The sequence below is a fragment of the Thermobia domestica genome, chromosome 8 (assembly GCF_964235325.1).
Source record: "Thermobia domestica chromosome 8, izTheDome1.hap1.1, whole genome shotgun sequence".
Classification (NCBI taxonomy): Eukaryota; Metazoa; Arthropoda; class Insecta; order Zygentoma; family Lepismatidae; genus Thermobia; species Thermobia domestica.
Window position 1 is genome coordinate 223,124,147 of NC_137461.1, and position 14,975 is coordinate 223,139,121.

Consider the following 14,975-nt stretch of genomic DNA (forward strand, 5'->3'; position numbering starts at 1 on the left):
CGTGAAATCCATAGGCGATTTGTGGCAGTGTGTGGAGAATATGTACCGTCGTGGAAAACAGTGTACAACTGGGTAGAGGGTTGAAAAGTGGGTAGCACCTTGACGAAAATGAGGGGCAGTTCTAGAACGAAAGTGACATCAGCCATCATCGCCATGGTAGACAGGACCATTCAAGAGAACAAATGCATTACATTTTCTGAAATGGAGGCTGCCACAGGACTAACTAACACCTAGCAGCGTATCGTGCTCACTCAATTACAGAGGGGAAAAATCAGTGCAAAATGGGTTCCGAAACTCTTGTCCGCAGAGCAAAAACAATGTCATGTGGACGTGTGCAGGAAACGTTTGCAACGCCATGTTCATGATCCCGAAGATTTCATGTCTACGCTTGTGACTGGTGATGAGACCTGGCTCCATTACCATAAGTCGACAACGAAGAAGAAGTCAATGCAGTAAAACATCATGACAGTCCACCACCAAAGAAATTTCGAACACCTTTAGCTGGGAAGCGTATGGCCACAGTATTCTAGAATACGAAATGCATTATCCTGATTGAATAGTTGGAAGGTGGAGCCACGATTAACAGTGCAGCGTATGTGGAGATCCTCAGACGCTCAAGTCGTGCTATTCACTGTTAGGTAAATGAGCGAAAGAAGTGCTTCTGCAACATAATGCATGTTCTCACACCAGCCAGGAAACTACTGCTGCCATTGATCAACTAGGGTTTACAGTGCTGTCGCACCCTCTCTACTCTGGACTTGGTTCGAAGCGAGTACCACCTGTTCGGGGCAACGAAAAAAAAATCTTTCCGTGGTCGTTGGTTTGCAGATGCTCATGAATCTGAACAAGCCGTCCAAATATGGGTACGTGGGACTCTAAACAATTGATTCCAGAGATGATCTGAAGCTGACACATAGCTGGCAAAAGTGCATAAAGAAAAGAAGAGATTATATTGAGAAGATGCGACAGGTCAGTTGTTGTATAACCTGTATGAATATGTCTAAAATATAAATCATAAAAATAAAAGTATAAATTATTATAGTACGCCCCTCCTAGTTTAATGCGCAAGGTGTATAAGAAATAAACACACACGTAGATAGTACCGATAAATTAAATCAAAGAATATTCGTTGACATGATTGAAGCTGGGATCACATTTTACTATTTATTCAGTTTTTTCCCAATATATTAAATTTGGGGACCAGATAGTTTCCCATAAGTGCAATACCAGCATGAATCATTAAATTTAAGATACATGTAAATACAACTTACCATCGCTATTCGGTAACAAGAAGTAGTTAAGAGGCACCGTTGCAATCATCAAAATCCCAAGTGAGTAAAAAGGAAGACTATACCCGCCAAGCTGAAACGAAAATAAATATACGTAATAACATTCATTACAACACTATTTAATCACATAAAAAAAAAATAATAAAAAAAATAACTGCAGAAGTAACATAATAGTATCAGAACTTAAAATTATTTTCTTCGGATGGTATACACGAATAAGATTAAGTAAGAAAGAAAAAATGATACGAATGAAAATTTTGAATCATCGAAAGGCAGTAACTTTTGCATTTCTATTATGCGTAGGTGGGAAGTTCCACAGAAAAGCTCGTGATTATGAGTTCCATTTGGACAATTCTCTCCTTTTCATTAATAATAATAATAATAATAATAATAATTTTCTTTTAGCTAAGTAAAATTTTCAGAATATGGATTTTTGTTAATTTAAGAAGAGAAAAATGTGTTTTTAAATATATATACACGACTAACTGGAATGTCTGTTCTTCGCGAGGGAAGAATAGATTTATTAAAATATTTGAGCTTCCTCTCCACCTTAGGATACACACATCAATAAAAGTGTAACAATGAAACCTTTTAAGATTATATTTTTGACAAATTTTGAATCCCCTACCTCCTTAATCAAAGGGATTGATAAAATCCCAGCTTGAGGTAGGTACTAACTATGTTACTAAATTAATTTCAAACTGTTGAAAAGGAACAACAGAAAATCCCCCTCCCCCTTAAAACGAAAATTTTCAAAAACGCTGGGATACGTGTCCACTTGTTTTTAATGAGTTTATTTACCGAGTTTCATCTTCCAAACTTGACGGGTTCGTAATATACTGTATTTTTACATACATTTTGAACCCCCTCTACATCCCTTAGGATGCGCCATTGAATTAAAGTAACATGATAAAAATCTAGCTCAAAGTAGGTATTAACTATTTTCAAAAATTCATTTCAAACTGCTTTGAATGTGAAGAAAGAAATTACAGAAAATATTCCTTTAAAACTGGAATTCTAAGAAGCGCTGGGACACGTGTCGACTTATTTTTAATGAGGAGTTTATATACAAGGTTCATCTTCCTAACTTGACAGATTCGTGAGACACAAAACTCTTCGCATAAATTTTAACCCCTTCTATCCCCCTTAGGATACGCATTTTAATCAAAATAACATGATAAAGTCCAGTTCGACATAGGTGATTACACCCAGTTCATTTCATTTCAAACGGTTTAGTCGGTTTCCCATGATGCGATTACACAAAAGATCCTTTTCATTTTTATATAAATTATATGTAAGTCTCCACAAAAACTAAATTTCATTAATAAGCTCTAACGGCTGATCTATTGGGTATGCAAGTAGAAGCTCGGCTCTGAAGCTGGGTGCATTCAACAACATTCTTGAACGCATCCAATTCGGCCGCTAGTGTGACTATGTAGCTTAGGCATTGTTGGTTTTGTAACACAAGTTTCAGTGACAGAAGCCGTCAAGTCGCGCGTATTACATGTAGTAGTGATGGAACGATAAGCAACATTTACGCTATTGTATTCTCTTCTGTTTTCAAATGAAAAATGCGGCGCAAGCAACAGAATTGATTAATTCGACTTTCAGTGAACATTCTGTGAGTCATTCAATATTAAAAGTGTGGTTTGCAAGATTTCGTGGCGGAACGTTTAGTCTGTAGGACGATCTACGTCCAGGTGCAAGAACTTCAAGTGTTATTGGATGAAAATCCATGTCAAACGCAAAAAGAGCTTGCTGAACAGTTAGGAGTTACTCGCCAAGCAACATCACTTCGATTGCATGGAATGGGAAAGATACAGAAGGAAGGCAAACGGGTTCCTTATGAACTGACGGAAGAAAACAAAAACCGAAGAGTTGACATCTGCATGAATTTGCTTTGCCTGATGATCTGCATGACATCTGCGGTACAAAAACAAAAACTTTTTGCACAAAATCATCACGAATGGTGAAGAGTGGATTTTGTATGACAATCCTAAACGTCGAAGAGTGTGAACTGATCCAGGCCAGCCATTAACATCAGTTGCTAAAACGAATATTCATGCCGAGAAAGAGTTACTGTGTGTTTGGTGGGATTACATTTACTCCGAGCTTCTGGAACCTGGTCAAACTGTGACAGCTGAACGTTAACAGGCCCAACTGATCAAATTAAGTGAAGTGTTGGAGGAAAAACGACCATTTACCGGCAAAGGAAGTCGGAAAGTGCTATTGTTGATTGACAACGCTCGTCCACATACAGCAAAAGAAACCCAGGAACTCATCTTCGCCTTAGACTGGGAAGGTCTCCAGCATGCGACGTTTTCTCCAGACTTGGCGCCGTCTGATTTCTACTTATTCAGATCGATGTCATCTTTGAAAGATCAGCGATTCACGCAAGTTGAAGATGTGTCAAAATGGCTCGATCACTATTTGCTTCGAAACCATCAAGTTTCTGTCGTGATAGCATTCATCAGTTACCACAATACTGGCAAAAGACCATAGATAGTAATGAAGAATATTTCGATTATTAATCTTTGTAATAAGTATCTTTTCAATACAGTGCAATTTGACCTAAAAGAGCCGAGTTTCTACTTGCACACCCAATATATACACAAAACTACTAATAAAATAATTATACAGTATTAAATTAACTGCTGTGACTATTTTAAAATTTTTTAATATTCTAACAACGTATACACTGAGCTTCTTTCTTTAATATTTTATTTCCTCTTAATAATTTTTTTTTCCTGGTAAGAATGTAATATTTGTTTGGGAATTATGGTTTCAGTAACCTTAACATTACTACTCTCAAACCATGCATAAATAAACAGAAACAATTTATTATAGATGTAATAAATAAATGAATCATACGTACCGAGTATAACACACCACCAAGAGCAGGACCAACACTCATTCCCAAACCTACGAACGTTTCTAGAATTCCCTATTAAGAAAAAATGACGAATGAGTAATTATGAATAATATGTTTTCTAGTTTACTCATTCCTTAGAGATAATCATATGACATTATATACACAGCTTACTATCAACCCTTGTATAAACCCTTGCAAACCCACGTGGCGTGAATTTCACCCCATTCTTAGCATTTTCTTGAAAATGTTTTTGTTCGATCTTACATTCACGCAAAAATTAGTAACTTTGCCACGACAACTGTCTTTAAATTCAACGTCGATATTGTGCAATTAATAATCACAGTTATATTTTCGATTTTTTCTCACAAGGATCATATTCAACATAGGCTCAATGACATGCATCATACTGTCATCGTATAATTTTATTGATATCGATGTGTTTTTGATTTGTAACATTTTTCTTATTCTTCATATATGTCCGACAATAATAAAAAATACAAAACAATGATACAATAACACAATTCACAGTCAACATTACTTTTAAATTTCATGACTGAGTCAAATCATATTTTACATCTCAACATTTAAAGTGATTATCTGAAGATTAACACGCATGTATAGCCGGAAATCTCTCTAAACTCTAGGCAAATTTTAATGTTCATCGTTCATAGAATGACTAACGTAGAGTGCATGTGCGGCCCTTGAAATAAAATTACATTCTTCAATACTAAGATCTATAAGGTTAGCAAAAGCATTACGTTAAGAATAATGTGCTAAGAGGATTTATCTACTATATTTATGCTTAAGATTATGTTTATCTCTACTTCCTACTGTAGATGCGTATGTTATCTACAACACAGTTCCATTTCTTATTTGATGCTGCTGAAAAAACTTCAAACCCATACCAAAACGTTTAGCCTTTATATTAAATACAACACATTTTGTTTTACAATTTTCTGAACTTTTGAAATTGTAAAAGAAAATGACACGTACAAGTTTTTGTAGATCAGTTTGGTCTTTTTGAATAGCTGACAGTAAAGAAACACACATTAACTAAATAAAAAAGAACTGTTTATTTATTTTTTTTACAATTATTATACTTTATACCAAAAATCTTACCATAACTGCCCCTACATTTTCAGGAAATATTTCAGCCACGTAAGTATAACTAGCAGTAGAGAACGACGCTGCTCCCAAGGCTTCCATTCCTCGAACCAGGAAACAGTACGCAGTAAACGTCAAGGTGTCATTTATACGATCTAATAAGCTGAAAAATGAATAAATACCTAATCTCAATATTTAACAGTAGACTTAATTCCATTTAGGAGAAAGTACTCTCCATTAAAAAAATAAATAAATAAAATAAAAAATAAAAATAAACCTACAAGAAAAGAAAGAAAGAAAAAAAAAAAGAGTTGGATGCTAAATGTGTTATACATTTACTGATACAAATAAAGGAATAACTACGTATACATATGAAAATTAGACGCTTATTTTCACAAAGAATCAGAGACTCGACGTTTTCGAGAAAAAAAAAAGTAATCACGAAAATATCAGAAGAACGTAAAGCCGGGTGAATGGGAAAGCTTATACATAACGCAGAACTTTCACTATACACTGAATACAAGTAGAAATAATTGGTTGGTTCAGAGTGTAATTTTCCTTCTCTGTACCCATACTGTGTGAGAGACAGACGTACACCTTAATGTGAGTCCACATGAGGCACCACCGGGAGTATAGTGAATAATTTCTAGGATGGGTAGGGCATGTTGCGTTTCTCAAAAAAGTGTTACTTGTAGCTTAGAATGGAGGAGAGAGAGGAAGGGATTCCCTGCCATCTATTGAGCTTTCTTTGGTACTTGAATTAAGTGTAAGGGTTGTTTTATTATTATTATATTAAATACTAACGAAATTCAGATTGACTGCCCATCACTTTATTTCCTCCCTACTAATTTTTGGAGACAAATAACACATTGGGGCATATGTAAGAATCATTTTTACAAAAACACAAAGCATCTCTCGAATTTGATCCAGAAGGTGTATATGGTCTGGCGTTGTCAGCGTAGTATACAAAATCCTTCCTGTTGATCAATTTCGTCTATTTCCTTTAAATTGCTAGGAGCACTCGCGCTAATTGTCAAATGTACAAGTCCGACTTTATCGTTCTGTTCAGCAGTAGTAGCTAGTGATGCATGATGCCCTTTCAATCCCACCAAAAGCACAGCATAACCTTCCTGGGCATCAATGTGCACTTTACTCAAGGCTGTGGAGTTTATCTTCGCTTCGAGCACGATCCTCTTCGCACATTGTTGTAAGTTATCCGCTTTTTGTGATCAAAAACTTCAGAAATGGCTCGAGTTCGTTACGTTTCAGTAGAGATTCGTACACAGAAATTCGATCGAGTAAATGTTTTTGAGTTGGATTATGTGACAGTCAGGTTCATTTTGTAGCCAGCTTTTTCTAAATGGTTTAACACTGGTGATAGACGTTTAGATCATTAAAGATGTCCTTGTTACTTACCTGCCGGTACTGCTCGACTTTTGCCAGAATATCATCCACTTTTGCTGTGATTAGTGCCCATTACAAGGAGCATCTTGGACATTGAAATTTCCAGAACGAAAGCGACTGAACCATATTTTGGCTGTTGCTTCTGATAACATATATTGCCCATAAACAGCAGAAATTTCTTTACGTCCTTGTATTATTTACACCTTTATCCAATGTAGCACAGGTGTGCAGAAGATTCACTCACCTTCGCTGGTGCAAAATCTTACGTCTGATTACAAGAATTCTAACACGTTTTGCACATCTACTAGCCTTAACCACCAGCTTCCAAATGACGATAGAGCTGGCTATAGTTTATAAGGAACGCTCAGTTCCTCATGTAAACAAATACACGCGGTGATTTTTCCTTTTAATTGGTTAACTCTTTAAGGCACCTGGGTTTTTGGGGTATTTTTTAGACTTTCAGTCAAGTAGCTACTGCATCGTTACTATTTATCCTAGGATCATGGTTCATACCTCATTCTCTTCAGAATAAAGCTGGCTCTCAAATGGCACCACTTGCATGCTCATACCATATACCAGGAGAGGGAAAAATGATGTCAAAGGGAAAATTTTGGAGGAAATTTTTTTTAACACTTTGGGCCCCTGTGGAGCGGCCCTGTGTGAACGTAGAGATCTCAAAAAAATCTGATGAATAGTACTTGGTACACTGAATGTGTGTACCAAATTTCAAGCTTTTATCTTGAATAGTAAGGGCGGGAGAAATTTTATCAAGAATCCCCACAATGCCCCAAATTACCGCAAAAGACCATTATCTCAGGTAAAAAATTTCCTGAGACATCTCTAATTACCCCAGGGTGATGTTTCGCCCATCATTCTCTCCAGAATAGAACTGCCTTTCAGACTGTAGGACTCCCGTGTTTCCATCATGTATCAAAGGCCGGAAATTCCCGAAAAAAGGTAATTTTTTGGTCTAAATATATATTTTTTTCAACTTTTAGCTCCTCTGGACCCCCCTGTTTTAACGCAGAAATCTAAAAAAAAAAAATTGGTAAATACTACTCGATGGACTGAATGTTTGTGCACAATTTCAATCTTCTACGTGAAAAAATAGGCCCGCCAAAAAAAAAAAAAAAAAAAAAATCATGAACATAGGCTTCATAAGAGAAAAAATATATTTTAAAATTATGACGTCATCACCTCCTATGTCTGGACGCAGGAAGGTGTGAAACCATAGTAATGTCTTCTACAATGCCTCTGGACTTGAAAAACAAACAAACAAAAACCCGGACGAAAAAGCTCAAATAGAAGAGTTATAACGCAATGTACCATGAAACACCCGTATGGTATAAATTGTACCATAGGATCCCCAAAGGGTTAAAGGCCATTGGAACATCCATGCGGCAGAAGAAAATAGTCCTTGTCAAGTAAGTTGTTTTTCAATGTTTTTGTTGCTTATAAGGCTCATTACCAGAAATGCAATTTCCCTACAATTAAATAACAGAAACAACAGTGTATCTAACCAGTAAATTGAATTAATGCAATAAAAGAGAATACGCACGCGTAGGAAGTGGCTTTGACCCACCTTACGCGCGAATCATAGTTTATAATATGGCCGTGTGAGAGGAACACCGACAGGATACAAGCACGTGCTTCTTGAAAGATGCGCTGACCGATAGGCAATCATCCAATGACTGGCGGACTAATACCATTCTGCAATATTTACATCAAGATAAGGTTAGTTGAATGAACTTTAGCTGTGACACATACACTGAAATTTGGGACACTAACGCCATCTCGTGTGTAAAAGGCTCGATAATTTTTAGACTACCTGATATAATAGGGTTCTGCATTTACTAGGCAATGTTACTTTTTGTTGGTCTGCTGGGTTCCCTTTTAATAATTGCCGTGTTCATTTGATAGTTTATATTCCTTCAATTGACGTTATAAAACACTTTTCATTTTCGTAAACAACTGAGGTGAATACTTCACCATTTTCTCCAGTTTTCGAAATCCCATAAATCTGAAAACGATCCAAGTGAGGAACAGAATGTAAAGTGAAGCCAATTAAAAAGAGGGCATGGCATGTGTAAGTAGTAATAATTTCTGTTTTCAGTAAATTTTACCGTTAAGTTCGTATCACATACTCTCCCAGCGAGTAATAATTATTAGTATGTATGTCGTAGTTTTTTTTCATCAACGAATTTGTTATTGACGTAGAGATGCTTATGTAATTGGAATATCACTTTTAGGATGATTTAGAATTGTCCCATATATTTTGTAAGTTAATTTTGGCAGTGCGTATATTTTAATGAGTAAAAAAATAAGCTCGTGGAAAAATGAAAGAAAAGTAAGTAAAACAATAAATTAAAATAATAAATAAATAACATTTATCTAAAACACGGGTGTCTGGCTCTTCTTGGGGCGTGAAGTTGAGAACTTAGGGTTGAATATTTTTCTTGAGCACTACTCTCATTTTTATTTATTTTTTCATTTTTCAAATCGTTTTTTTTTTTTTTTTTTTCGCGTAATGGTTATCTATACTGTCTAAAGGCAGAAGCACGAGACACAAAACTAAAGAATTGCTGTTTAAGAAAATTCTTAGTAAGTTTGGTTTGTAATGGCATAATTCTAAGTGCGATTTCTAATTGATAAAATTAAACGTAGTATTACTGAAATGGTGCAATAAGTAATACTGGAATAACTAAGATAATGAACAGCAGTTAGGTGAAGAGAACGGGGCCCACTGCTTACGTGTTTCTGATCAGAATATTCAGTTTTCCTCACCGGGGAATCGAATCATGAAACACACGTGAGTTTATTCAGCCATTCCGGTGCCATGGAAACAAACTGAATATATATCACATAAGGCATACTGTAGAGTACTGAGTTCTACTTCTAATAAATGCTGGTATCACTAGAAAGTATGGAGAAAGGTTATGGATTAAGAGTTGAGTTACAGTGGCTTATTAATTACAAAGGCGATTCAGGAAAGTGGTGAAGGTACTGTTATGTTAAAAGTTATGATGCTATTTGTTCTCCTACTGATGACAGCGTTGTAATATCTATAGGTTTTGATCGATGTATAATAAATCTTTGGTGTACTTACTCAAAATGTACATAATAGACATATACATGATTAACACCTGTAACTAAAAGGACTGACAACGCTTTGCAAATAGTAATCTTCGTGACAAGCTAGTTCCGTAGGTACGCATAATACGCTCTGAATTGCATGAATTAAAATTTAAAGTTTGTATATGCATATAAAAAATACGATAATAGTTCGAACTGGCTTCATTATGCGCCTTCGATTAAGTTAATTGTTTGGTGAGAGATTAGGACTACATTTTGATTAAGAAGAATCCATCAGACACAATACACAATAAAAACACAATGGTGTTTTTATATTTTCTTAAAAATGACAATAATGTGTGAATTAATATAATACTCACCCAAACAATAAAGTACAGCCACCAGCGAGAAACATACCAGCTAGGAAGCAGAACTTGGCACCAAGATGGGGAAGCTGCAAAGATTTCAAACTGTGAAACCAATTATGCTGTGTTAACAATAGTACACTACGTTAAAATGAATAAAATAATTTAATTATATCAGTTCTTCGACCTGATTTAAGGATCTAAAAGAAAACAACACAGTTTATGATTTTTCTTTTATTACTCTTAAGGGTCGGTGGTGTGATATTATTGTTTTAAATGTACATGCCCCACAGAAGATAAGGATGATGATATAAGAAACAGTTTTTGCGAAGAAGTGGAACGGATATTTGAATAACTCCCGCGATACCATATGAAAATTCTATTAGGAAATTTCAATGCGAAGGTAGGACGAGAGGATACTTTCAAACCGATTATAGGGAACGAAAGTCTGCATAAGGGAAGTAATGACAACGGTGTTAGACTCGTGAACTTCGCAACACCCAAAAACCTTATCATGAAGAGTACAAAATTTCCACATCGCGACGTTCATAAATATACTTGGACCTTACCAGACGGAAAAACACATAATCAAATCGATTACGTTTTAGTAGATAGAAGAAGACAATCTAGCCTAATTGATGTTCGGTCAGTTAGAGGAGCTGACTGTGGCACTGATAGCAGTCCTGGTAGCAGCGATAATACGGGAGAGATTATCGTTGAATAAAGGAAATATTCCATGTCTGAAAACGGAGAGATTTATAAATTAAAAGACAAATTCTGACCAAAGCATATATTAACTAATAAATAATAGCGTTACAGTTTTGGCAAATTAACTTATATGTGTTTGATGAAGGCAAAGTTAATTTGCCGAAACTGTAACACTATTATTTATTAGTTAATATATGCTTTGGTCAGAATTTGTCTTTTAATTTATACAAGAAGTTCCAAAGCTAGAGGGAGTGGTATTCGGAGAGATTTAATTTACAGAAATTAGAAGAGAGACAGGTAAGAGAGGATTACCAATTTGAAGTTTCGAATAGATTCTCAGTTTTAGAAGATTCGGAGTGCACTAGTGTTGAGGATACTTGGATTGAAATTAGTGATAGCATTAAAATTTCAGCAAAAGAAAAATTAGGACACGCGGAAATACGTAGGAACAAACCATGGTTCGAGCAGGAATGTATTCAACTAGCGGAGAAGAGAAAACAGGCAAAATTACGTTGGCTACAAAATCCAAATGAAATAACTACACAAAATTTTGTAGACATCCAGCGGGAAACTTCCGAAACTTTTAGAACAAAGAAACGCGATTTTTTGAAAGCTAAAATTAAGGTACCTGAAGATAATAGCAAAAATAAAAACATTCGGGACATGACAAGGGGATCACCGAATTTAAGAAAGTCTATCAACCTCGTGCTCATATATTAAAGAAAGCTGACGGAACAGTTCTCACTGATACATAAAGCACCTTAAATAGATGGAAAGATTTCTTTGACGATTTGCTTAACACGCAGCCAAAAACTAACGTGCGTAGAGAAAGGGAAATACACACCGCAGAATCGTATATCCCAGAACATAACCGAATAGAAGTAGAAATCGCTATAAAGAAATTAAAGAAACACAAACCTCCGGGTGTAGATGAAATTCCGGGAGAGAGAATTTTAGCTGGAGGCAAAAAATTGTGGAACAAGATACACAAACTCATTCTGCTTATCTGGAACAATGAAGTATTGCCACAAGAGTGGAAAGAATCAATCATTGTTCTAATTCACAAGAAAGGCGACAAAACTAACTGTAATAATTATCGAGGCATTTCTCTTCTACCAACGTCCTATAAAATCCTCTCAACATCCTATTAGCAAGATTGAACCCATACTCAGATGAAATTATTGGAGATTATCAGTGCGGATTTAGACGAAATCGATCAACTATCGACCAAATATTTACCATTCGACAAATATTCGAAAAGAAGTGGGAATACAATACCCCGGTACATCAACTATTTATTGATTTTAGAAAGACTTACGACTCGGTTAGGAGAGAAGCATTGTACAACATTCTCACAGAATTTGGAATACCGAAAAAGCTAATTAGATTAAGTTATGTTTAAATGAATCCCAAAATAAAGTCCGGGTAGGAGATTTTTAATCCACGAGCTTTCACGTCGAGAATGGCCTGAAACAAGGACATGCGTTGTCGCCATTATTATTCAACTTTGTTCTGGAATACGCTATAAGGAAAATCAAAGATAGCAACCAGGGCCTAGAGTTGAATGGGGTTTACCAGGTTATGGCACATGCTGATGATGTAAATTTAATAGGGGATGACAGAAGAACAATAGAAATAAATGCAGAGATCTTATTCAACGCTTGCATGGACATGGGTTTAAAGTATATGCAGAGAAAACTAAATACATGCAAGTTCGTCGGGATCATAATACGGCAAATTATGGATGCGTTAAAATATCGAATAATACTTTTGATATAGTGGATACTTTCAAATATCTAGGATCAACATTAACAGACGAAAATCATATTCACGAAGAAATTAAATGTCGACTAAAAGGAGGAAATTCATGTTATTATTCAGTTCAAAATCTCTTGTATCGCGAATTCTGTTGAGGAATTTGAAGTTTAAAATATATAAAACGATAATCATGCCTATTGTTCTGTATGGTTGCGAAACATGGTCGAGAGGAAGAACATAGACAAAGTATTTAAGAACAAGATCCTGAGACGAATATTCGGAACCAAGAGAAACGGGAATGGCGAATGGCGGAAACTTCATAATGAGGAACTACATAATTTATACGGTTTACATAATATTGTTGAAGTCATCAAGTCTAGGAGGCTCAGGTGGGAAGGTCATATAGCCAGGATGGATGAAAGTAGGAACGCTTTCAAAGTCTTAACTGGAAGATCAACCGGAAAACGACCATTTGGAAGACCTGGACGCAGATTGGAGGATAATATTAAGATGGATCTTGCAGAAATAGGAATACAAAATAGAAACTGGATCCAGTTGGCTAAGATAGAAGTCAGTGGAGAGCTTTCGTGAACACGGCATTGAACCTCCGGGTTTCATAGGACATATACTTAATTAGTTTATTTATGGTTTTTCTTAAAAAAAAAAAAAAAAAAAAAAAAAAAAAAAAAAAAAAAAAACTATGTTTACTCTTCCTAATTGACTAACAGAAAAGATTAATTCGATTTTTTTTCTTTTTATATATACACTGGACGTAGCAAGATGTCAAATTAATTTCAATAAATCAATTCAGATATAAGTCACGAAATGCCGCTTGATTTTCCAGTTATAAATATTCAAATAGTTTTTACATCAATGGACTATGAACGCTCTTCAAATACGAATTAGTAATACGTGCGACTGCGCACGGTGTAACTGTTACTAATTTTATTAAGTACATTTAAAAACATTTCAAGTTACTTCACATTACTTTAAATGTCTAATAATACATCACAAGATGTAGTGACTCAAAAACACACATTGTTTGATACCATTTCTTCAAACAGGTGAACTGACCAAATATAAAAAACTAAATATGACATTTCCATTTACATATGAAACATTAATTATTTACGTCATATTTTGATAATTTGTACTGATTAAGATGATTTATTCGAAATACGTTAATTTGGTATCGGAAGAAAGAATTAAACTAAAGAAAACTTACTATTTTTCCAAATATTGGAGAAGATATAAATATCATGAACGCGTAAAAGCTAAATATAAATCCAGATACTGTATCGGTCACACCTTTCGTTGCAGCCTGAAAATAAAAAAAATTAAAATTAAATTATTAAGAATATATTACAAGCTAATGCCATAAAATTATCCATCTTGCAGAAGAAATATAGTCATGAAAACTCGTAAACAGAGATAATTTATATGAAAAAAAAAAAAAAAAAATCAATCGATTTTCCTTACAATATATTTTCTGTAGGTGTGTGATTTCAGAGTAAGAAATTGAATTCTCACGAAAGGGAAAGTGATGTTATCACGTGTACACCCGGAACAAGCTTGGTTTGAATAGCGTGATATTGTCTCAATACTGAAACGGAAGTGGTTGTACTTCCGGTTTTAGCAGTGACATTAGAGTGGAAATGGAATACATTCTTGAGGCGCATAATTGATCGCAAGAAACCACTTGTGATTATCTATTATCATTTTTACTCTATTATAGCGATTAACGTTAAAAACTGGAAGTGGTTGGTTTGAATATCACTTCCATCAATGAACTCGACTCTTTAACTTTTGAACCTGTACATCCTAGCCGTGATGGTGATCCCTCGAACGCCAAGATGGATCATTTTTGACCCAAGTAAATTTTCCGTAAAAGGAGAAAAATCTTTTGCCACAATTGCTCAACAAGTATACAATTATTTTAGATAGCACAACATGCATGCATACTCTACGTCGGGCGAGTCAGTTAATGGAGCAAAGCCTACTCTGAAAAACAAAACTAATTTCTTACGAGAAACTGACATGGATCCAATTCCTTCCTCTTGGCGTTCCGAGGATTAAGTAGTTCTTCAGATTCTCTGTCTTCCGTACGGATACACGGACAGAGTAAATACATAAAGGAGTTATGGTAAATCAAACTCCTCACAAATTAGCTGATTCTTCATATTTTCCTTTATATTATTGAAGATCCAATGGAAGTAAGTAAAGTAATGTTGTTCGGAATATAAACAACGGGTGTCCTGAAGAAGGAATAACTTTTTGTTGAAACGTTCACAATTAGATAATTTTCGGTGCTTTTGAGATAAGAGCTTTTAATGAACATTGAACATGTATCCTAATAAATCAAATAGGTTGGTCACGGATGATCATTACCTAGCACAACAGGAG

General features: G+C 35.2%; 1 protein-coding gene across 2 annotated transcripts in view; it reads right to left on the bottom strand.

Annotated features, from left to right (window-relative positions):
- Nucleotides 1–14,975, bottom strand: part of LOC145693448 (MFS-type transporter SLC18B1-like) — an 88,270-nt gene that overhangs the window by 40,780 nt on the left and 32,515 nt on the right. For both annotated transcript variants that reach the window (XM_081769451.1, XM_081769452.1), the window contains exons 3-7: nt 13,798–13,893; nt 10,122–10,195; nt 5,281–5,428; nt 4,165–4,233; nt 1,272–1,362 (exon numbers count right to left, since the gene is read on the bottom strand). In XM_081769451.1, the coding sequence (XP_081625577.1) occupies nt 1,272–1,362; nt 4,165–4,233; nt 5,281–5,428; nt 10,122–10,195; nt 13,798–13,893 (478 nt within the window). The remainder of the gene's footprint in view (nt 1–1,271; nt 1,363–4,164; nt 4,234–5,280; nt 5,429–10,121; nt 10,196–13,797; nt 13,894–14,975) is intronic.